This window comes from Heterocephalus glaber, unplaced genomic scaffold (genome assembly GCF_053883595.1).
Source record: "Heterocephalus glaber isolate CG9 unplaced genomic scaffold, H.glaber_assembly_v1.0 deba00001457, whole genome shotgun sequence".
Classification (NCBI taxonomy): domain Eukaryota; kingdom Metazoa; phylum Chordata; class Mammalia; order Rodentia; family Bathyergidae; genus Heterocephalus; species Heterocephalus glaber.
This window is the reverse complement of record NW_028258305.1, coordinates 42361343-42385956: the sequence shown is the minus strand read 5'-3', so window position 1 is coordinate 42385956 and position 24614 is coordinate 42361343. Positions and strand designations below refer to the sequence as shown.

Here is a 24614-nt window from a genome sequence, read left to right as displayed (position 1 = left end):
GATACCCAGACACATAGGAGAGTGTCTTAAGGATTGAGCACACAATACCTGCTCAGTAAGAGCTCTACAACTCTTTGGAATAACAGATGAGCAATTATGATTTATGGTAGATCTTGGTAGATGGCAGCCAGAGCCAGATACAGATATGGGAGAACCTAAATCGAGGAGATGGCTGGGGAAGATTTGTGTGTCAGACAGTGCGTGTGTTTTATAACTGCATCTTCCTCGTGAGAAGCCAAGGCTATTTTGTGCCTGGGCCTAGGTGCCTAACACAGCCTGCTCTAATGCCCTCCCTTTTTCTGCTTTATTTTTCCTGGCTGGGGATTGAACCCAGGGCCTGATGCATGCTAGACAAGTGCTCTACCACTGAGCTATATCCCTAGACCTATTCTGCCTCTCTGATCCAGGCGTGAAAAGATAGAGGAGGAAGTAGAGACAATAGCGAAAAAAAAGGAAAGCAATACCATGGCACCAAAGAGTAAATTTTCTTTTCTTTCTTTTTTTTTTGGTACCAGGGATTGAACTTGGGTCCTTGTGCTTGCACAGTAGCCGGCCAAACCACTGAGCTAAATCCCCAGCCCAAGGGTAAATTTTCTGAAAGCTGTTTGTAACAGTTCTTGGGTTTTGTTTGGTTTTGGAGCAGGGTCTTGCTAAGTTGCCCAGGCAGGCCTTGAACTCATGATCCTCCCTCCTCAGCCTCCCAAGGAGCCAGGCTTACAGGTTTGTAACCCTGCCTGGCTGCTTTGTATATGTGCCTGCAGGGGGAACATGTATGTGAGGTCTGAGAATTCACCCCAGACCTTTATCTAAGAATTTACGTACAAGCAGTAAAGGTGACAGAGGGAGCCACAGATTCGAGTCCTCCCTGCTATGATAAAATTTTAGGATCCCTGGCGCCATCTAGTCTATTTCTGTCACATTATAAGCAAAAAAACCTAAAGCACAGAGAGGAGAAAGAGCTCCTCAAATTAATCACCTAATCAGGGACAGAAGCTGAGACTGGAAATCAGGCCTCCTGAATCTCATTCCAGCATTCTCCTAATCCAATTTCATAATGTCAGACATATGGGCATGAGAAAACAGCAAGTCAGGGGAAGGGCAAGGGACCAAGTGAATGTAGCTGGGAGGGCCAGGTCAAAGTCATTAACCAGTCAAGGTCATGAGGGTGAAAAGGATCTGAGTCTCACAGAGGGCATGAGAGTCAGCCAGGACAACAGTGGCTAGGAACCAGTAAGGGGCAGCTGCTTGGACATCTCTCTTTTCTTTTTTTTAGGCAGCTCAGGGGATTGAACCTAGGGCCTTCGCATGGAGCTACGTACCTTTTTATTTATTTTGAGAGATGGTCTCACTAAGTTGCCCAGGTTGGCCTGGAACTTGCAATCCTCCTGCCTCAGCCTCCCAAGGTGAGAATTACAGGCATGCACCACAACGCCTGGCTGGACAGCTAGACAGCCTCTCCTCTAAACCCGTGCTTGAATTTCATCCATGTGGCTCTTTCCTACTTTCCTTGGGAAACCTTCCTTTCCCAGTACCAAAACAGGGTTGACAATATTTCTTGTGAGACAGAGAATAACCTACTGTTAGAGCATGTGCTAGGCAGCCATGAGGCACAAGGCCCTGGTTCAGTCCCTAGCACCAAAAAACAAAACAAGCTTACAGTAAATGAGGGACTGTGCCTCAGGATCATGGTGAAAGCTAGGCTTGGCACAGTGCCTGATGTGTCTTTGGGTGCTCAGCAAAGTCCAGCCCTCCTCCCTTCTCCCTAGTCCTAGCCAGCAGTTGGGCCCTGGACACATTTCTCACTGCTAAAAAGTGGGCGCTGTCCCGAGAGCTATTACTTCCTCAGTGGCCCCAGGAGAAGGAAATTCATCCACTTAAGGGACACTGAGGAGTTGCTTCCGGACAGTTTTCACAGCTCGGCGCCCAGGTGCGCCCTGGAGTGACTCCTGATGACAGGCAGCCACAGGAGCCCCTTTAACATGCACTCCGCCTTTTGGTGAAGTGTGCTTGCTGTGGCTGCTCCAAATGCTACCACCTCCTCCTCGGGTGATGGGAGTGCTGAGGCCCCGTGAACAAACAAGTTCAGGGATGGCAGACGAGTGAGGAATGTCTGTATTGTATACCACACACTCCTGATTTACGTTCAACCTTTATTGGTCTGCTTTGCAGAAAGCCCAGATCACACCTTATTCATCTCAGTCTTCCCAAAGCCCCTGGAATAAGGTCCCAACGTAGGAGGTGCTGAGTGACTGCTTATTAAATGGAATATGGCACAGCGGGAAGCAGCCCTCTGGACATTCACAGGCTGTTCCTCTCAGGCAGACAGGAAGCAGTCTGTTGAGACCGCAGGTTGTAAAGAGAGGGAAAGCAACATTTGCTAAGCTCACAGAAGCAGGGAGGCAGCACAAATGGCCAGTAAGCATATGAAAAGATGTGCAACCTCACTTATTATCTGGGAAATGCCAACGACAATCATAGCAAGACACCATTCTCCCACCCATTCGATTAGCAAAATATTGATGCTGGCAGAGGTGGAAGTCATCTCACATCCTGTTCATCAAGCATAAACTGGCATTGCCCTTTTCAGAGGGCAATTTGCCAGGTTTTATAGAATGCAAAATGCACATTCCCTTTAGCCAGAATTTTTCTTTCTAGGTATCTGGTCTTTCAGAAATGGAGATACACAGAGATGATGACCACAGATATTCACTGCTGCAATGCCTGGGCAGCAAAACATCAACAACATAAAGGCTACCAATACATCAAGTCATGGCAATCCACATGTAGGAAAAACAGTAAGGCTATAGCTCAACTGGCCAGACTTAGTGTAAATGAAAAGCCAAGCTGTGAAATGAAACTACAATGTGGTCCATTTATGTAAAAGGGGGAAAAAAAAACTGTGAAGAAAAATTATTTACACACACAAATAGATGAATAGGAAAAACTGAGACTGACCTACCTACATACCTACCTATCTACCTATATGATAGCGTCAAATACCTCTGATGAAGGAATTAAAACTGTGAGGGTGGATTTTTTTAATAACCAGAATGTACTTGTGTAATACTTAGTATAATTTAAAATAACTTTTCTAAATGGTCAGGCTTCAGTATATGCTAGCTCTGTGCCTGCATCACTAAAGGTGTGTGTTACCTTTTGAACCCACACCTCTGAGATCAGGATTACCTATCCCTGCGGCACACCTTTCCTCATACACCCTCCCTGCCAGCCCCAGAGGGCCTACACTTAACTAGCTCAGGTTGGATAAAGGCAAAAAACAAACTGGTGACTGCTGCTCCCTGAAGGTGAGACACACACAGAAGAGCACAGCATAGCCAGGTCCATCCACAGAGGGGAACCTTAGCTTGCTGGCGAGGTTACGTGGTGCCTAAGGTCCCATGTCCTGGAGGTGGGACTTGTTTCCTGATGGCAGAGTTGAACTTGCCTCTAAAGGCCACAGTGAACAGCACCCTGCCCTTCGGGGGTCTGAAGGCTTTGCTCCTTGCTGGACAGCCCAGGATGGGGATGGGCTGTTTGTGAAGGGAGCACTGTCGCTCACTCCTTATCAGGTCACTCACCATCATGTGACTGTTTATGACTGTGTAGTAAGTGAGCACGCAGGAGCCCCAGGGTCCTGAACTACAGGTTGCGAGCAAGGAGACCAGATCCTACAGCAGTAGGACACAGTACCCTGCCTTGAAGTAAGTTAAATCTGGTCGGGGCAAAGAGGTGCAGCAGCAGTGGGGGTTTATGGAGTCCTAAAACAGCTGGGTAAATGGTGGGGGTCAGAGGGTTGAAGTCTTGGGAAAGGGCCAGAAGACCTCTGACGTGATAGGGAGATAATGGGGAGCCACTACAGCAAGATCCGATTGTGATTAAGGCAGAGGATTAGTAAGCAGGTGAAGGGAACAGGAAGAGACAGAAGGTGACAGCTTTCCCACGCCAGCAGGAATTCGCTGACCTTAGGGATGGACAACATGTCCCACTTCTTCTCATCCTTTTATTTTAAATTTCAGTCATCTTGTGATACTTTACATCTTTGGAAATTTTGGAAGGTATGGGGGAACCTCAGGAGGTAGGTAGTTTTAGATAAAAAAGTAGAGTAAGCCTCACTCAGTAATTATGATCTGATTGAAGGGAAAAGGAAACTAGTGCGGGCTGTGTTCTGAGGGAGGATGGCGTCCAGGGTTCAGGGGATACAATCCCTGTAGGCCTGACCTGGCCTCCCACCTCCCCAGCAGCACTTCCGACTGCTTTCTGCCCACTGCCCCTGAATAAATATCCATTCCCGGAAAGGCCACACCCTTTTGTGTCTCAGGACCTCTGCACATGCTATATATACCTCCTTCTAGAATGCCTTTCTTCTCCTCTTTAAAGCCAAAAGCTGCCTCTTGCTCCTGTGTGATCCCCAGCAAAATTACCCTAAGCCTATACTCAGGAGAATGCACTTTCTGTACATGTCATGAACCTGCACATTATGCTTCCAGTATCTTACAAGCTGCACAGACATGGACAGTTCTGGCAGTAGGCGCAGAAGGTGCCTGAAGGAAATTCTAAGGACAGGCTTTGCATTCAGGTTAGAAAGTGCTGGGTGGACCTCCAAGTGAAAGTGCCTGAGGAGTAGGCCCAGGTAATAGCTGAAGCCTGGAGGCCTTGTCAGGAGTGGCGTCTCTTTCTGGAGGAGATGGGTGACTACATCCATAAGAGCAGATAAGGGGTAGGTGGGGCAGGACCGTTGAGGCTGAGGTGCAGATCTGGGGATTCTGCCAACAATAACTGCAGAGGGACCTGCAAGGAGGTTGGGAATGGCCAGGGAGGCAGTTTCTGAAGAAAGGGTCAAAAGTCAAAGAGCTGAGACTAGAAAGGATGGATCTGCACCCTAATTACAAAACTTGGACAACAGGCCCCGCAGCAACAGTTACTGCTGTTCAGGGCGCGTCTTGAAAGCTACTTGTTTCCCCAACATTTTTTTTTCAGACTTTTGAATTATTCTCTTTTTCTTTTTTTGTTTTTTTGAGACTGAGTCTCACTATGCAGTTCAGGCTGGCCTTGAACTCACTATGTAACCCAGGCTGGTCTTGAACGATCCTCCTGCCTCAGCCATCTGAATGCTGGGATTATAGGCATGTCCCATCACATTCAGCCAGTCTTTTGAATTTTATTTATTTTTCACTAGTACATGCTTGAGATACAGCCACAACTTTCTGATTACCTACAGCTTCCCTGTCAGAGTGTGGTATTTGGAGCCGGGCCTCGACAGGAGTAGAAAACCTAAATTCTTATTCCATGGTAGTACCATAACTCTCTGCACAAGTGCCCTAGTCTTGAAAATGAGGGCATCTATAGTTCTAGAACTTGTACTAGAAACTATGGAAGTAAACAATCGTACTGGCAGAAAAAATATATTTTGTTTGGACATTTCTACACTGTAAGTCTTAGGTACTTATAATATTTTTAATTAAGTCAGTTTATGTTTTGTTTCTTATTTTTCTGTTAAAGCTCACTGTTATCTTTATTGGTTGGGGTGGAGAAGCAGATAAAATCTAGCTTTTGATGACTGTAGAAGTGGATGATAGACCTGGGGTTCTTTATAGTACTCTCTCTACTTCTGTATCGCTTAGCAATTTGTTTTGCTTTGTTTTTTTGCAGTGTTGGGGCTCACTAGGCAAGCACCCTACCACTGACCTACACTTTCAATCCAACAAATGTTCTTAAAAGAAGTTTTTTTGCTGGGTGTGGAGGTGCACACCTGTAATCCTAGCTAGTACTCAGGAGGTTGAAGCTGAGGCAGAAGGTGGTGATTTCAGGCCCAGCCTGGGCAACTTAGCAAAATGCTGTCTTGAAATGAAAAATAAAAAGGGCAAGGGATGTAGCTCAGTAGCAGAATGCCCCTGGGTTTAATCCTTAGTATCACAGAAAAAAAAAAAGTTTTAAAATTTTACTAGAAAAATCTATCATTTTCTAAAGATAGTACCTATCTTCATTTCCCATGAGTTGAGAAAAGACCCCTTTTCACTGGGATCTAGGGCAGGCCTCCAACTGTGACTTCAAGGGGGCATAGTTGGAGAATCAAAAAACATTCTAGAAGCTCTTCAGAGGCCTAAAAGTCATCTCTATGCTTCCTGCCTCAGGCTTTAGCAAAAGCAAAAACCCCACACACAACAGGGTGAAGAAGCAGAGCCCTCGTCTGAGTTCCAGGGTCTCAGCATGGAGACGGGCCAAGAGAACAGCCCCCTCCCCTGAATTCCCAGTCCAGGACAAGGCTCAGCGCCCATGGCCAAGTGCCTCTCTGCAGACTTTGGACAGGCTGCCCTTCTTCCAGACTCTTCCAAGAGAGGAATTTCTGCCTTCCTTGATAGGGAAGGAACTGGAAACAATCAAGGAGCCAGAAGCACTCCCCTCCCCCAGGGCTGGAACTTTCTCTAGAGCCAGCTCTCAGCCCACAGTGTCATGGCGATGGCTGGGGCCTAGACGAAGGAGAGCACGCTGAGGGGCTGGGTGAAGGCCCCAGGGCCAGGCTCACACCCCTCCCCTTTGTGATTTCTCTTCTCAGCAAATGCTCTAGAGGGCGGCTCAACAAAGTGCTTAGAGGACTGACTTCCCTCCCAGGTCTCTCAGTCTCCACTTCCTTGCCTCCTGTCCTGCTGAATCCATCCATGGGCTGCTTCTACCCCTTCCCGACCCCTAAAAAGCTCCACTGAGAGGAGTCCCCAGTCCCTCGGGTCTGTCCAACGTGCAGGCGCATCTCCATGAGTTCAGCTTTCCCAGGCTGGGCAGCCCCTTCCTCTGGGGAAGGCTTCTGCTTTTTGAGACACCACTTCTGGGCCCCACTGGCCCTCTCAGGGCCCGCCACCCATAGCTCCCCTTCTCTCTGTGACCCATAAATGCCAGCACCTGTGTTCTGAGCCCTTCTCCTCTCTGCTAGGTGAGCGCCTTGGTTCCCATGGACTGAAACGCCAGATCCGTAGGCCCCACCTCGACATGGGCAGCCTGCACTTTCTTAAGCTCGGCCTCCAGGCTCCTGGGCACTCACACTGAACCCTTGCTTCCTGCCCACTCATGTCTCTTTGCTCCCAACAGTGTGGATGCAACCATCACCCTGCCTGGGCCAGCACCCCAGCGCATCGCAGGCACTGTCTGTCATTCACCCCTCCCACCCATCAGCAGGCCCTACTGATTCCATCTCCCAGTACAACCTCCATGCTGCCACGTGAGTCCACACCAGTAGTCCTCTTACCTCATCTGTGGCTCCCCAGTACACTCAGAATAGCCAGCTGGCTTTAGCAGGCCCTCGAGGACCTGGCTTGCTGCTCCGGCCTCATCTGGACCCGCTTCCCTCCTGCTAGATTCACTCTAGGCATACAGTTTGGTAAACAAGTCGGACCTTGGGCTGGGGATTTAGCTCAGTGGTTCCGCCACCTGCTTCACAAGCGAAAGATCCTGAGTTCGATCCCCAGTACCAAAAAAAAAAAAGTATTACAAGTCAGGACCCTGCTCACACTGTCTCCACCGCCTAGAACGCCAATTCCTCACAGCCAGCCCAGCAGTCTCTTCAGGTCTTAACTGAATGCATCTCTCCCAAGAAGCTTCTACTGACCACGCACCTAGAGCAGGCCTCTGTTATATTGTTTCTGTACCTCATTTGTTTTCTGCCTGTTCCCCTGTCAGAATGTCAACTCCATGAGGGCAGGAGCCACATATGCAGAGCCCAGTACGCCGGCCGATATACAATAAGTGCTCAATGGACACTTGTTGAAAGAATAAATGAACCAAGACTCCCTAGGGATCACCCAGTCCCCTGTTAATTCTAGGGGTCCACCTGAGGGGGAAACTGAGGCCCAGCCAGAGTCTGACAACAGAGAGTGGCCGAACTGACTTCAGGTTTCTGGTTCCCAAGGACAGACAGAACCCAGGCCAGATGGCACCTCACCTCCCTTTTCCAGCGTGCCAGCCACTCATCCCGCTTGCGCTTGCTGATGTAGTAGGGGTCCCCGGCCTGGAAGGTGAGCCGCGGCATGGGCCGCTGGCGGAGGCTGGACTCCCAGCCCAAGCCACCCCGCAGCCGGCCCCGGGAGCCCTAGGACAGAGAGATGGCAGAGAGACATACAGGCATTAAGGTGGGCATTGGCCCCCTGCCGGGGTGCCCCTCCTGGAGGGGAAACTGGGAACTCACCTCCTCAAGAATACGGGGATTAGGGCTCTTGGCCAGAGGGGTGACCTGGGAGTGCTGGGGAAGCCTTGACTGGGCCAGGGAAGTGCGGGACGTGTGTGTGTGTGTGTGTGTGTGTGTGTGCGCACGCATGCGGGTGCGGGCACACGGACAAGGCCATGCAGAGTGCTTCTCTCCAGAGGGAGGAGCGCTGGCTGCCTGGCTGGGGACTTCCAACCTCCACCCCCACTTCCTCTCCTCCTCATACAGGGGTGTCAAAGAAGGGGCAGGGGCAGGGCCCACCCTCCGGCCCCCTCACACACTCGCCAGTCGGTCAGAGCAGTGGCTTTCTTCTAGAATCAGGATCCACAGAGCCCCTGGGGGTGAGGAAAACACTTGCCTCCGTTTTCACAGATTCGATGTTGGTCTCCTTCTGGTCTTTGCCTGTGGAGAAAAGAACGAGGGGACTGTTGGCAGAGTTCTGGGGCTGGCTCAGAAGCTGCCCCTGGGACCTAGGTCCCTGCCAAGGGCACAGGGTCCTCCCAGCCTCTGGTAGGGTGTGGGTCAGTCACAATGGCCTGCCCACGCTGGACACTGCACTGGCCCCACAGACTCAGACCAGTGCCTGAGCAGAGAGAGAACGGGGGCTGGATTCAAGGCCCAAGTATACAAGAACAAGAGCAAAGTCAGGGCTGAGGCTCCTGGCCCACTGGCTCTGACTGAGGTACACAGAAGGAGCCTGAAACTATCCCCCCTCTGCCACTCAGTCAGCTGGGCACCTCTCCAGAGCAGGAGGCAGGATACCATAGGGGCACAGCATGCGTGAACTCGAGGGTGGCAAACTTCAATGCCTTCCAAGGCCCAGGCAGGGAGCATTTGTATCTGTGCAGAGGTAGGAAAGGTAGACACCCAGCCACCAGGAACAAGACCTGGTGAAGCAGCTTCACCTGTCTGGATCACAAGTCTCCTCCTCTGGAGCAGAAAGATGCTGGGGATGGTTTCTGGGTCCCGCTGCAGTTCTACCTCTCCCGGTCCTATTGTTATCTACCTCTGTCCCCCATTCCCGCCCATTCTCAGGTCCCCGAGCTCAGCCGGAAAGCCAGAGGGCCTGGGTTGGAGTCCCATGGTCTCAGGGCGACCGCCCCAGCCAGTGTCCTCACGGAAACAAAGTGGATAAGTGTTCTAAAATTCTGCTACTGTGATCCCCAAGAGCCTGGAGCAGGGTTTGCCACACGGTAGGTGCCCAATACATGCCAGGGTTGCTCTTCCTTAAGGGTCTCCAAGGCCCACAGCTTCTCTGCTCCCCTTGCCCAGGCTTTCTCCTCGGCTGGGCCCTGATTCCTAGAAGGGACATCTGAGCTGGGGCAGAAGCCTCCACAGGCTGCCTTAGCAGGCCCCTCCTTCTCCGGGGCTTCTCCGGCCCGGCCTCCAGAACACCTGCCTCTCTGGCTCTGGCTGACGCCCTCCCTCCCTTCCTCCCTTCCTCCGGGCGGGTAGAAGCACGCCCTCCGCCCTCTGTTCACCTGGGCCCGGAACTCCTCCTCCGAAGAAGCCGAAGCCTCGAGAGCAAAGAGTTCGGGCCAGAGCCGCAGGTCACTAAGGCTGGCTCACGTAGCTTGCAGTGGGGGGAGACAAAGAGCCCAGAACGGAAAAAACAGCCCCTGCTTCATCTCCCGGCTGGGGGCGGAAACTACCCGCAGCTTTTACGCCTGGGGTCTGAATCCTCAGCCCCAAGGCTGTGTTCCTCCCTCTCGCCAAGAGGCGATCCGGGCTCCTCTCTGCACCTGCCGGGGGCGCCCACCACGGCTCCGCCCTGGGAGACAGCAGAGGTGGTGGGGCAGGAAGAAGGGACAGGTCCAGCCCCTGGCGCCCCCACTGGCGGGGGCCCCGGGGCCGCGTCACTCGCAGGCTGGGGGCTGCACGTGGGTGGGAGCGGTGTCACTCGAGGCACACACGCGTGGGTGGCCGAGCGCGTGTACTCGCAGACGCTGGGTACATGAGCAGCCTTTTAAGGCGCGCCTCGCCCGTTGCGTCTGGGTCTCTTCCTCACCGTTTCCTTTACGTCTCCTCTCCCACCACAACCAGCGCCCCAGCTCCTAGCTGGGCACCCCCAGCGGGCCCCCTCTCGGGCCCAGGCCCTCCCCGTTCCGACCTCTGTGCTTGTCTTGCTAGGCCCCGGGCCGCCAGGAGGGGGCGCCTGTCCTCGGCCCGGGGGATCGGGCTACACGGGGGCCCAGCTGGAGCCGCAGAGGTCGGGACTCTGGGCTGCATTCTCGCTCCGGCCTCCTTTGGACCTAAAGGTTTCCTACTTGCGACTCCCACCCGCCATTGGCACGTGACTGCATTTACAGGAGTCACTTATTCATGAGACTGGAAGAAAATCGGGGCTAAAAGGAACTCCAGAGACGACTGAAGACTTGTGTAGCCCCTCAGTTTTTCTAAAGAGGAAACTGAGGCTGGGGGAGTGGAGCAACTTACTGCCAGATCTGAGATCGGATCAGATTTCAGGATTCCTGTCTCTCAAGCCAGCTCCTTTTCCTATGCACCAACATTATTCCTAGACGTTCTCCCATCCCGATTCCTCGGTCCCTGGGATCCCCCAAAACAGATGACTTCCTAATGCAGTTTCCAACTGCCTTTTTTCTGGAATGTTCTCCGTGACAGACTCTGCGCATGCCCACTTGAGTGATATCGCACACACCTCCAGCCTGGCCCAGCAAACAACATATCTGGCTGCCTCAGAATGTGGCACTTGTCGCGAGGCCGCAGTCAGCCTTGCTCACTGCTCCCTCTGCAGCCCATCTGCTCCTGGCCCACGCCCAGGGTTCCAGGCAGGAACACAACTCCAGGTCATCTCTAGTCCTAGGGCTGGGCAGGTGCAGGGAAGGCGAGGCCGGGACATCTAACACTTATCTGTTGGTCTGACTCCAGGAGCCATTCCAAGTCCTCTTTGAAATGAACCCAAATATTCCCAACAGGGCTGAGGCCATCCCTAGTTTAGTACTGAGCAAAGAGCAGATCTGTGCTGACCCTATGTGGTCCTTTAGAAGTTATACAGTCCCAGGTAATTCATTTAACCTTTCTGAACCCTCAACATCCCCATCTAGAACATAAGGATAAGCCTTCCTTATATGAAAACAAGAATGAAATAAGAGGCCAGGGCTTCTCAGACTGCAATGCGTATAGCAATCACAAGGGTCTCCTTAAGGCACACGCTGTTTCAGTGGGTCTGGGGGGAGCTTTGGATCCGGCCTTTGAACTTCCTGGGTGAGGCAGCTGCTGCTGTCCGGGGACCACTGTGAGGAGTGAGGACACAGCACGTCACTGAATAGGCATCGTCAGTGTTCAGACACCGCATGTCCCCAAAGTTGCCATGACCAGGATGTAGCACTAATGGCCCCAAGTCAACACCTGCCTGTCCAGGCGCTGGCTTTGTGTGTGTGCTGGGGTGGGGGTGGGGTGCTTAAAAATTCAACCCAGCCTTTTTAAATTTTAAGACAGGGTCTTGCAAATTTGTGATCTTCCTGCTTTAGCCTCCCAAGTAGCTGGGATGACAGGTGTGTGCCACCATGCTGAGCGGGGTGCTGGCATTTGCTCTTACTGCTTATCATACTTTCCTCTTTCTGATCCTGTCTCCTGGCTGTACTCTGAGGACGCACAAAGAGGGTGCCCAGGCTACAGGATGCTATCTTAAGGTTCCCCATTTTTCTGTACAGGAAGTAATGGGACTATCTACCTGAAAAGAGCCCGAATGAAGGAAACTGAAAAAAGACAAAGGCCAAGTCACTTCCTCCCTGTGGCTTTAGGCTCCTTCCTCATCTGAACACACCAGCTGAGCATGATCTCCGAGTCAGCGGACTGCCAGAGCAGTGGCCGGCCTCCCACCCTCCCACCCTCGCTCAGCCTCCAGCAGGCCTCGGCCTGCTCCTAGTAACGCCTCACAGTCTCGGCCCCCTGACACGGCACAGTGGCCTCCAGGGACCCCAGCAGCTCTGACTGCTACCCACATCTCCACTTCCTGGATAGCTGGGCCACTTAGGAGTGCCCAAAGCCAAATTCAAGCATTTGTGCCACTGTGCTCAGCACTAAGATTCTGAGGAAGATCCACCTTCCTGTCTGAATGCCCCTAACCCAGGAATTGCCCTTTACACCATCTTACTTCCATTTCCTGGCTTCTGTCACTCCCTTCCATCTCTGCTTCTGCCTCTCTCATCAGAGCCACTGGCTGTCCCTCCATACCTGTGGCAGCTCCCTAACCTCTCATCGCACTTCCCAGCCCCTCTCATCCATTCCTGGTCTGGACAGCAAAGTGGACTTCCCACGCTGCAGAGCCTAACAGGTCATGCCCAAGACAGCAGCCTTGAAGGCCTGGTCTGGCCATCTGCCACCCACTACCCCTCATACCCTTCTCCCTGGCTCTCTTCACTCTTGCCTGGTAGCTTCTAGATGCCCTGCTGCCTCCCACCCCAGAACACATCTGGGAACAGGGATGTTCCCGATCATCCTTTGGCTCAGGCACAACAGCCTGGACCAGCTCAGGTTCCTGTTATGCTCCTCGCGGCCCAGTCCCTTACCCTTAGATCACTCATGTCCATGCACGATCACATTTTAAAGTGCAGAGTCTCTCTAGCCAGCTGTAAGTTCTGTAGGACAAGAACTGGGTTCCGTTCATGATAGTTTCCCCAGATCGGCACAGGGCCTGGCACATACCAAACAGGTGTTTAGTGAACATCTGCTGGCTGAGTGAAGAACTCCTAAGCCCAACTGGAAATGCAGATAGGGAAACCCCAAACTTAAGCCCTTAAGGCTAAAGAGTAGCCTTGGAGCCCTGGCTCCATCCTGCCAGGTGGGAGGGCCTGGACCAGCCCTGGGCAGCTGAGTGGCCGGTGGGGAGCACTCGTCTAGCTGGGAAGGGCTACTGGGCACCCAGCTCTCTTCCTGCATGCTCAGCATTGGCAGAGGGAGGGTGTCACTCCCTTTCCTGTTTCGCTCCTTCTAGGAGATTCCAACACTCCCACAAAGTGAGATAAGACACCAGGAGGCCTGGACAGTTTAGGAACCACCACAACGAGCCCCGTCCCAGAAAGGAAGAGTGGGACGCAAGGAAGCAAGAGTTAATGAATCCTGGTTCTGCCACTTGCCGGTTTGGGGGTCACAAACAAGTTACCTTATCTCTGTAAGATGCGTTTTTCTTCCTTTAAGACGATGATGATAATATCTGTGGGGGTACTGGGGGTTGAACCCAGGGCCTTTGCATTGAGCTACAACTCAAGTTCCTTTTTATTTTGAGATAGGATCTCACTAAGTCACTATGTTGCCCAGAATGGGCTCAGACCTGGGAGCCTCCTGCCTCGGCCTCCCAGAGTGCTGGCATTACAGGCATGAGCCATCACGCCCGGCTGATAATAGAACTACTTGAACATGACTGTTGGAGGAGTAAATAAAACAACAAATGCAAAGTGCCTCAGAAAGTGCTTTGCACATGGTGGAGCGATGTAAATATTTGTTGAATAATGAATGAAAGATATTTTAAAATAAGTTTGGAAATTTCTTTTCTGGAAATGTTCTCTATTCTGCATAAATATTAGGTTTGGATCCATGCGACATAAGTTATGCCAATTAATCAATTTCCCCATTCTATCATACACACTTGGAAGGAAGGCTTTTTGAAATTAAAATGCACATATGCAAAGCAACCTGGCAGGGCCCTGAGAGGATCAAATGTGATAATGTATGAGGAAGTGCTGTGTAAACTGTGACGCCCTGTACAAATGCTAGTTGTCCTCATTACTGACTTGTTTACAGCTTGGTTGGCCCTGAAATCTCTGGCTTAACCTGAAAGAGAAAAGTGGGCACCTTTCCAGGACCACAGGGCTGGGCCGAAAAGTCCGCACACAAAGGCCAGGGCCAGGCAGTGCACAGCCTGCTTCTCTCCTCCCCCCTCGGATGCCAATGCGCAACCACATTTCCAGTGCAGCTGACCAAGTTACATTGGCCCCAAGGCCTCTGCCCTGGGGAGCCCAACAGGGCATCTGTGCCCTGGCACACCCACTCCAGGGACCACGCATGCCGTGGGCCTGGGCGCTGCAGACCATGTGGGAAAGAAAGCAGGCCAGGTAGAGCTGGAGGGGGAACTGAGGCACCAACCAGCCGAGGAGGAAGAGGGGACACCATTTTCCTAGTGTAGCAGCCCTGAGCGTTATGCAAACCCACTATTGCCAGATCTAGCTCTTTTTTTTCCCACAGAAAGCCAAAGCTCCAGATTTTTATGTGAAATTTCCTGATTTTCAAATTCTGGCAAGTAGTTTTTTAAATGTTTAAAGCACCATGAATAATAAGCCAAATAAGCCATGTGTGCAGACTGCAGTCAGCCACGGCCGCCAGACCTTCAGCACCCACCCCAGCCTCCTCCTGGGACCTGCCAGAGACCCAAGCCTCGGGGCCTCAGGGCTCGCCTGGCCAGAAGAGGCTGCCCTGTGCCAGGGACTCACCCTCTCCTGCAGGGGCGCCTCGGCCCTCCTTGGGTGCACAGCAGCCGTTCTCCACTGCTCTGGAGGCTTCTGGCGGGGTCTCAGCTGCACCCTCTCCCTCAGCTGGGGCCCCGGCCTTCTGCCCCCCAGCGGGGCTCCCTTCCTCTGGCTGGGGCTCAGTCCGCTTCTCCAGGTCCCCGTTGGGTAACAGCTCTGAGGAGCCCGAGTCCTGGGCCATGGATGGGGACCTGGAGGTCGCTGCGGGCTCCTTGGGTGTGTCACTGCTTTCCACCTGCAAAGGGAAGACAGATGAGGGACGATGAGATGGCTGTCCACACTACCTTTGTTTTGTTTGTTTGTTTGTTTGTTTTTGGTACAGGGGATCGAACTCAGGACCTTGCGCTTGCAAGGCAGGCTCTGGAATCCCCGGCCCTCCACACTACCTTTGGATCACAAATCCTCTGAAATTCTCCAGAAACCTTTGTGCAAATGGATCTATTTACAAGTCTGCCTTTGGTCAGAGAGTCCACAGGCCAGCATAACCCCAGGGTCAGAGGCCCAGCAGGTTGGCCAGCCTGGTGCCGTGCTCCAGGGACACCCCATCACACTCTGCTCGCTGAGGCTCCTAGGACTTCCAAGCATTCCCTCTTCAAAATAACCCTCCAGGCATGGGAGGCCCAGGGGGCCTCCAGAAAAAGCACTCTTTGGATCCAAGCCTAGCAAAGCCCCACAGCTCAGACCCTGAAAGTGCTCAGGCCCGGGACAGCCAGGGTCTTGGCCGATCCACAGCCCCCCTCTGCAGCACCCCACTGCATGCAGGCGCCCACAGGCTTCATCCTGAGGCCTGAGGACCAAGCTCACTGCCCTCAGCTAAGTCACAGCATCATCCTAACTGTCTTTTGCCCTCAGGGTCTCTCTGTCTCCCTGGGAACCAGGTGAGGAATCTGAGGCTCTTGGAGAATTCTGTGATTTGCTCAGGGTCACCTGCTTTGTAAGGATAGCCTATGCCCTTTGCGCTCCAACGATGCACGCCTGTCCCTGTCCATCTAGAGCAAAGTAGCCGGGACTTCTCAGGGAGAAGGGAGGTGTTCAGCTCAGGGAAGGAAGAGGTGGGGTGAGCAAGCTTGACCAATGAACACTTAGTCTCTCAAATACTAGTTTTTCTATAATGAAAGTCAGGGGAGGGAGAGATGGAGAAGGGGTGATCAAAGGGTACGAAGTTAGGGTGAGGGGTGGGACACACCAAGGTGTCGCTGTGGGGTAGGAAGAGGACAGGTAACGGTTACAAACTGTACACAAGGGGGCCGCAAAACACATTGCTGAAATTTTAAACCTGTAACAGTAAAAGATACATTGCACTGGAGCCTGCCATGCAAGCACAAGGACCCGAGTTCGATCTCCGGTACCAAAAAAAAAAAAAAAAAAAGATACATTGCCATTAATCCCACTCAAACACTCCTGCTTGCTTCAAACACATCACATTATTTTTGCCAGTTTGTCTAGAGACAGGGTCTCGGTACATATTCTAGGCTGGCCTGAACTCATGGCAATCTTCCTGCTTCAGCCTCCCAGGTGCTGGGATTACAGGCACGCACCACTATGCCTGGCTTCTTGCTACTTTCTGAAGCAGTTCCTTAAATTCTCTTTCAAGAGTGTCCTAGCCAGGTGTGGTGATGTATGCCTATAATCCCAGCGCTTGGGAGGCTGAGGCAGGAGGGTCATTATGAGTTCAAGGCCAGCCTGGGCTGCATACTGAGTTCAAAGCCAGCCCAAACTATATAGCGAGACCTTGTTGCCAAAAAAAAAGAAAAAGTGTTTTCGAGGTGTGATAAAAATACAGTGGATGCTTTCTTGCCATCCAACAGAAAGGCAGGCTCATAAACACATTATGCACATCCTCATCCACCTTATTCAGTACTGGGTCTGGCACCATGTGACTCCTGGCTCTTCCCAAAGTCAAAATGACCAGGACAGGTAAACTTCAAATCCATTCAGGACATCGAGGCAGCCATGACAGCGCAACTAAACACATAAAAGAGGACTTCCAAACTGCTTTGGAAAGTGGCAAGAACGATGGGCTAAGTGTGTTTGAAGCAAGGGGGATTAACAGCAATCTGTTTTTTACTGTAATAAATTTTGTTTAAAGAATTAAACATGCACTGTATTTTTTATCACACCTTGTATATCAGAAAGCTGGAAGAGCCAGGGATGTGGCTCAGCAGCACCGCACCTGCTGTGCAAGTGCAAGGTCCTGGGTTTGATCCCCGGTACCAAAAAAATAAATAAATAAAACAAATAAGCTAGAAGAACAGATTTTGAATGTTTTCACCATAAATGCTTAAGGAAATACATATGTTTGACCTGATTTATACACTGTACAACATAAACATAACTGAAATGTCACATAGCAATCCATTAAAATGTACACTTTGTTCTTATGTATTAAAATTTTAATGAGTAATAAAAATCAAACATATTATAAAAATTCAAACTGCATGAAAATCCTTGTGTTGAAGGTTAAAGTTCCCATTTTAACTCTCTACCCTCAAGATCACCCCTCCCCCAGCACGCTGTTATTATCAGACAAGTTCCCACTCAGGGTTTTTTCCCAGAACTGGGGATCGAACATAGGGGTGCTTTACCACTGAGCTACACCCCCAGTCTTTGTTTGCTTGTCTGTGTATTGACAAGGCCTTGCTAAGTTTCCCAAGCTGGCCTCAAATTTGAAATCCTCCTGCCTTAGCCTCCCCAAACAGCTGGGATTACAAGCACGCACCACTGCTCCGAGTTTCCCATTTTGGACTTTTTACAGTCATGTGTAAGTTACATGCTTTACCCATACATATTCACACGTGCATCCAGATCCCAGAACTGTTTCTATAGAAGGGAATCATGCTACTTCTAAACGTCTCCCCTAACAAGCAAAGCAGGCTTCTCCCCATACAAGTGCACATGGACCTGCCTCTTTCTGCTTGCTTAATGAGTGCTCTGGGACTTCCACAAACAGGGAGCATTCAGGCCCATTTGCTTCCTGCTGCAGCGAGCACCCTGGCACTGGCAGCGCCCTACACCTGTGTGTATTGGGAGGACACAATCCCAGGCATGGACTGGTGGTTTAAGGACCTGCCCAGGAGTGGAGAGAATGCCAAGTTCCCTGGAGACCACTGCGACGCTCTCGAGCACAGTGTGCACAGCCTGAGAGGAAGTGGACTCCTAGCTTCTCTCTTGCACAGCGGGATTTCCACGGCGGCTTCTTCTCCGCAGGTCTAGCAAGCCCACTGCTGTCTGCTGGCAAACAGGGATGTGGGTCTTGGAACAAAGCAGAGCAAAACCAGCCCCTCCTCCATGTGGTTCCCACCTGAGGGCAAGCAGGGGGAGCCTAGCAGCCACCTCCCTACTTTCCAGGCTGTGCAGCTCCTGTGGGAGGAGCTGTGTGCTCCTCAGCACCTGGAGGGAGAAGGCCTCCAGGGCTCAGGCCAGCAGTCAGGGCAGCCAGGGACAGGAACAAAAGTGGAGCAAGCAGATCCTCAGCCTCCACCTGTATGTCCAGCCCTCCTCCCCAGGATTCTCTCACCTAACGGCTTAAGCAAACGAGACATCTCTGGCCTAGAATGACCTCTCTGCTGTAATCCTGTCACTCTGCAAGGCTCAGGCCTTTTTTTTTTTTTTTTTTTTTAAAAAGCCAGGGTCTCATTAAGTTGCTAAATTGCCCAGGCTATGCTCAGACTTGGAATCCACCTGCCTCAGTCTCCCAAAGTGTTGGGATCACAAGTGGGCACCACAATGCCAAGGCTCTGGCCTCTGTGTGAGAAAGTCAGGTTTGCAGGAGCTGAGAAAGGGGTGCACACACTCCCTGGTGGCCACCTTTTGGACTGCAGCTGTGTCAGGCGCCACAAGGCCCTCACTCAGGGGAGGTGGTGCAGGTGCTGCCTGCTCAGAGCTAATTTCTCACCATGGCCACTTGCTGCCTGCCAGAGCTGCTCGAGACCACACCACTGCCACTCGCGCCCCACCTGGGGACCACATGGCCTCTCTGCAATGTGGGACCCACTTCTGTCCACTGCCAGCTTCACAGCCTACGGACCCAAGAGAGCCAGCTCTGAGACCCGCCCCAGCCCAGAAGCCCGGCCCACCAAGCCCTTTCAGGACAGCCATGCCCTATCCCCCTGTGCAAACTGGCTTTTCTTCCAGGCCATCTGCATCCAGGCACGTCCACTTTTCTGCTTCTGCTGAGCTCTGGATTCAGGTGAGCTGATGACTCCCGCCACAGTCAGGCCAGGATCCATCTCACCTGTCAAGAACCCACCCCCTGGGCTGTGTGACCCCTCACTGGGTCTCCCTAGGATCCAGGTAACCAGTCAGGGCAAATCCACCTACAGGAGACCATGGAAAGGAAGGAAGGAAGGAAGGGGATCCACAGGCCAAGGCCTGGAACAGCTCTCCAAATCTCCGGGGAGGATCTGGGGACTCACGAAAAGGGATACCTCTGGTAAGAACAGGGTGCAGGCTCCAGCCGGGCCTGGACTCTGGCACAGCACCTCCCAGCCCGCCCTAAGCTCCCTTCTCTCTCCCCTCCCCAACCCTATTAGCCTGTCGACTTCGAGAGCACAGGGACTTGGCTAATCCAGCTAGACTTAGTCAGAGCAGGGCAGTGACAGGTGCTCAATATCTATCCATAATTGATTCATTAACCACAAGACCTGGGGAGAAGTTCGAACACCCCACTCTGAGCTGGGAGGAGCTTCAGCCCTGCTGCCACATCAGACGTCAGACGGATGTGCTGGGCTGGCTGTTTTTGTTTGCTTTTGATAGTGCTTCACAAGGAGACACAGCACATGCCTGGGACACACGTCCTCCTGACATCTCACAAGGCAGCAACAGCAGCTGCAACCGCAGATGACAGCTTCAGAATGGGAACAGCAGTGGTGAGCACACCCCTTTTTCTTTCTCTAGTGGGGGGCCCAGTTGGGGCCACTGGCAGTCATAAAGAGCATCTCTCAGATTTGAGGAGAGCATGGTGCTGTAGCCCACAGCCCCCAAACCCAGAAGTTCTGTTCTGAGTATTCAACCCTGCCCACCGCTTCCAGGGGGCCCTCAGGGTTCGCTGACCTTTGCCTTCCTGCTGGGAAGCCCCCACCCCTGCCCTGGGACAACTGCCTCCGGCTCCTCTGTTGCCCACCACTGCACCTCAGGCTTCTGCAGTGAGAACCCCCTTCTGAGCAGACAAAGTCAGAGGCTCTCAGCTGGGGAAGATTCTGCCACTCCTCCACCCCCAGGACATCTGGCAGTGAGTCTGGAGACTCCTTCCAGGGGTGGGGGGTGCTGGCATCTGGCTGACAGTGGCCAGGGGCGCTGCTATGTGGCCTACAGACACAGGACAGCTTTCACAGCAAAGAATTATTCCACCCCACTGCCAATAACGTCTCTGAAATACTCTAACCTGAGTGGAGGGGTGAGGAGCCATGACCAGGGACAGCCTTTTTCTAAGGAACGTTTTTTTCTTTCTGAGATGGGTTCTTGCTAAACTGCACAGGCTGACCTTGAACACACAATCCTCCCTTCTCAGCCCCCCAAATAGCTGGGATTACAGGCACACATTATCACACCCAGCATAAGGAATTTAAAAAAACAAACAAAACTGTAGTAGGGCTAGGAGTGTACATTGTGGTACAATGCTTGCCTACTACTGTGCGTGAGGCCCTGTATTTTTTCCCCAGCACTGAAAAACAAACTGTGGTAAAGTATGCATAAATGTATCATTTTAACCATTTCAAGTATACACTGAGTACCTTCACATTACTTTTTTCAGTACCAGGGATCGAACTCAAGACCCTGTGCTTACAAGGCAGCCACAGTGCCACGGAACTACATCACCAGCCCATATATTCATTTTTTCCCCAGTACCAGGGATCGAACTCGGGACCTTGTGCTTTCAAGGCAGGCAGCGGAGCCACAGAGCTGAACCCTGGGCCACATTCACATTACTACACTCCCATCACCATCTATCTCCAGAACCTTTCTCTGGAAATTCTGTCTCCATTAAACAGTAACTCCCTGTTCCTCTCTCTCTCAGTAACCACTATCCCACTGTTCTGAGGAAGTGGAAGGGAGGGGGACTTTGAGTCAGAGTCTCTCTATGCAGTTCAGGCTGGCCTTGAACTCGTGTGATCCTCCTGCCTCAGCCTCCCAAGTGCTGGGATTATAGGTGTGTGCCGCCCCACTGGGCCCGAGGAACATTTTAAACCAGTGATGGCAAACCTTTTAGAGACAAGTGCCCAAACTGCAACCTAAAACCCACTTATTTATCCCAAAGTGCCAACACTGCAATTAAACCTGAATACTGAGGTTTTAGTTTAGAAAAAATCACTCTACATTAACATCTTTTGTCTTAAAAGAAAAACACAGCCCAGCTGTGGGGTCTGTGCTGGGCCCAGGCCATGGGAGCCCCCAGCCTCAGCCCTACCCTGCTCCCAGAGCGCCCACGGTGTAGCAGGCAGGTGTGGACAGCTGCTGGTCGAAGTCTTGCCCTGCATGTTGTGGTAAAGTCCTCGGCAGCACTCAGGCCAGCTCACAGTGGGCCACATTTGTTTACAAAGTGCTTTCTCACCCTATCACATTACACTGTTTATCATGGTGCACCTAATTATCTCTCTCCTAGACTGTTTGCGTTGCCTTATTCATCTTTGTATTTCTCTCCATCTATAGCTCTGAGCTCCAAGAACAGGACCCAGGCGCCATATGCTGATAAAGTTGATAAATATAACTATCACGACCATCCTGAGGTAGCTGGCATTGTCCTCAAGCTTTTGGGGCGGGGGGAGGCTCCAAGGCTCACCTTGGGGCACAGCTCCTTGTGGAAAAGCTTCCAGGGTGACCCTGGGACAGGGGCGGCCTTCGAGACTCACTCTCCCTCTGGGTCAATCTCAGGAGCCCAAACAGATCCCAGGAGGGCTAAGGAGGAAGCACAGCTCTGCAGTGCAGGGGGCCACAGCCATCTCCAGGAAATGCCAGCGCAAGACGAGGAGGAGTCTTCTGCAGGGGCCTGTGGGATCCAAACCTGCCATCTCCCGCCTGCTCCTGTGCCTTAAAGGGCTTGGCAGGGTTCAGCCATCAGGGAACCCTGGCATCTGGCCAGCGGTGGGATCCTGACACACAGTCACACATGTGCAGACACATGACGGGTTCGCCCCAAGGTGCCAACAGGCACCCCACTGCCTCAGTAGGGCAGAGGTGCCCACAATGCCAGGAGCAATGTAAACAAAAACACCAACATGACTCCCTGGACCCACACTGCCACTCCGTGTTCCCTCCGGTCAGGTTCCCTCCCTGCAGCCCATCAGCCCCAACCCCTCCTGGCCTTTTCCAGATTGACTCTAGTTTCAGGAAACAGCCACATGTCTGAGTGAGCAGGATAGCCCTGGCCCCAAAGCACTGGCACAGCGCCACTGCTGCCTGCCCCCGGCCCTTCCTGCAGCTCCCTTCCCCTGGCAGCCCTCCCCCAGATCTGCTTGCAGCCGGAAGTGGCCGTGACAGCAGGCAGAGGCAGAGCCCCATCCTTGGACCCTCCTGAGAGAGGTTCCCAAAGGCCTCCTGCTCAGCCTTCTTGGAGTTAATGGAGTCAGGCTCCAAAACTCGGGAACTAGGACTCTGACTCTTCCAGTTTCTTTTTTCCCTAGTGTAACAGCTAAAAGGGCCACCAGTGGGGTCAGGAACCAGCTGCCAAAGAGGGCCACTCTGGAAACGCTGGCCTCTGCTGGGCTCCCCCCATGTTCCCCTGCCACTTTCACTGGGAGCCTCCCCCCTGCTCCCCAGAGAGCTCCCCACGTGTGTGCATCCAAGGAGAGAACTCTGGGGCGCAGTGAGGCCCTGCCAGGTTGTCACGGGCCCTGGCAAACGGATGCAAAAGCAAGCATGCCCAGCGCGTGGTCGGCCCACTGATGTTCTGGTTACAGCAGGGACACCTGTCCACCTGGAAGAGGGCCTGGCCATGCTCTGTGAAATCAACCTCAAAGGATTTTGGGATGAGCTGGAAGCTCCCTTGAAAGACCCATGATGTACAGACCCATGAATTTCACATAAATCTCTTTACAAGCAATTTCCATTTCCCGTCTCTACCATCCCACCTCTACAGGTGTGGGAAGAAGGCAACCCCCGCAGAAAATGGCACCTTCTTCTGAAGCGTCTCCAGGTCACCCCCACCCCCAGGCTGCACTCAGCCTGCCCCACCGGATGTGACTTAGGCTTCAGTGCCTCGATCACGCCTCCATCACACCCCATCACACCCCCGACGCTCAGCCTCCGTCCCTCCGGAAGGGAGAGCCACAATGTCTTCGGTCTGTGCTTGCCCCTTGCCCGGCAGCCTCCCCTGCCCCTTGACTAACCTAGCTGCCATTCTCTGGCGCTTTCCCAGCTCTCTGATGTCCTCCCTGAGGAGAGAGAGCCCGATGCAGACTCTCGAGTGTGGACGAGGAAAGAACCAGTGTCCACAACTCTCCCCCAGGAAGGGTGTGTCGGGCCAGGGGTGCAATGGGACAGGTGCAGGCACTCCCAGGGGCCTCATAGGACACAGTGGCCAAGGCCAATGGAGGACTTGGTGGAGGAGGTCCTGGAATGTGTGGCTCTGAGGAAGGAGTGAGGGAGGGACACAAAGAGAGGGACTTTTTTTTTTGGTGGCACTGGGGTTTGAACTGAGGGCTGCTGGATTGAGCTAATCTCCAGCCCTTTTTAAACTTTTTATTTTGAGACAGGGTCTCACTAAGTGACGCTGAGTTGCCCAGGCTGGTTGTGCTCCTCCTGCCTCAGCTTCCCAAAGTGCCAGGATTACAGGCATGAGCACCACACCCCAGCAAGAGGGATTTTTTTTTTTTAAAAAACGAAACAATTTCTGAGATTTCATTTGAATGCTCCTCCTCCCTGCGGTGGCCTCCATCTGCTCCCTTCCAGAAGCCTTGGTCTCTGACAGCAGCTCTGATGCTACCCTGTTGGGCCAGTCACTGGGGCCTGTAGCATCCCCTTTGCCCCTCTCTCTAGCCCCACTGCCGGAGCATGGGCCCTGCCCTTTCTGCACCCACCACGCCTGAGCCTGTGTTCAGGGCCCACCTCCCACTTTCAGCAGCAGGGCTCTGCCGGAGTGAGCACTGTCAGGGCACAGATGCCAGCAAGGCCTCCCTAGACACCCTCCTCCTCCAAGCCTCCAGATCTGCAAGTGTTTCTGAAAGCACAAGGAGGAAGACCCCGCAGGCTGCCTGCAAACTACCTTCTGGACCCAAGTTGGACACATTTCTAAATGAAACTCTAGTCAAGGGCCCTCAAGGCCCTCCCCTGATCCTGCCCCTGCCCCTGTCCCCCACAGTACACCCACCGTATGCATTCCTCCCGACACCTTGCTCAGCAAGTGTCCGTCACTTCTTTTAAGGCCCACATCCTCCATCATGTGCCCCCTGGCTTCCCCAACACCCTTAGGAGCCCCACCCCTGAGGTCCACAGCTCCGCCCTTCAGTCCTGAATTCCACTGGGGGTGTGTGTGTGTGTGTAATGATTTGCCGCTCAGGTAGGGGAATCTGCAGGGAGAGTTAAGTCTCAAACCTCATGAGCTTCTCGAGCGCCCATGTCCCTCACACCTTCCAAAACAAGAGAAGACAGGAAGGGCAGCTCGATGGCTGATGCAGTTCACAGAAAGAAAAGTCACCACAGTGAGGACGACTACGGGCTGAAGCCCAGGAATAGGAGGTACTGTCTCAAGAAGTCTTGTGGCTAAAACACGGTGACCCAAATCACTGAGTCACAGTTCAGTGGTTAGCACAGCAGCAGTTCTGATCTGGAAACAAGGAGGGGTCTGGAAAATGAGCCCATACTGCTAAGAGCTGGGAAACTACCCACCGACTTATGCTGCAGGGAAACCAGCTACCGAAGCTCCCAGAGTTTAACCCCAAGTCTTTTGCCTGGAAGTGGGGCAATCTTGCCCTCTTGAACTCTGTCCCTCCTGCACTGTTATG

The 24614-nt window shown here is 52.6% G+C and overlaps 1 protein-coding gene and 1 long non-coding RNA gene across 6 annotated transcripts in view; one reads left to right on the top strand and one right to left on the bottom strand.

Moving 5' to 3' along the window:
• Dnmt3a (DNA methyltransferase 3 alpha) overlaps window positions 1-24614 on the bottom strand; it is a 100267-nt gene that overhangs the window by 31787 nt on the left and 43866 nt on the right. For 3 of the 5 annotated variants that reach the window (XM_004839114.4, XM_004839113.4, XM_004839112.4), the window contains exons 4-6: window positions 14641-14911; window positions 8550-8593; window positions 7931-8077 (exon numbers count right to left, since the gene is read on the bottom strand). In XM_004839114.4, coding sequence (XP_004839171.1) covers window positions 7931-8077; window positions 8550-8593; window positions 14641-14911 — 462 coding nt within the window. Of the gene's footprint in view, window positions 1-7930; window positions 8078-8468; window positions 8495-8549; window positions 8594-14640; window positions 14912-24614 lie in introns of those variants that run through there. The other 2 variants (XM_087216202.1, XM_087216201.1) reach the window with 2 other exon arrangements.
• Window positions 18541-22705, top strand: LOC110347910 (uncharacterized). Its single transcript, XR_002392810.2, has 3 exons — window positions 18541-19544; window positions 21325-21401; window positions 21547-22705. It is a non-coding gene; the product is annotated as an uncharacterized LOC110347910 (long non-coding RNA).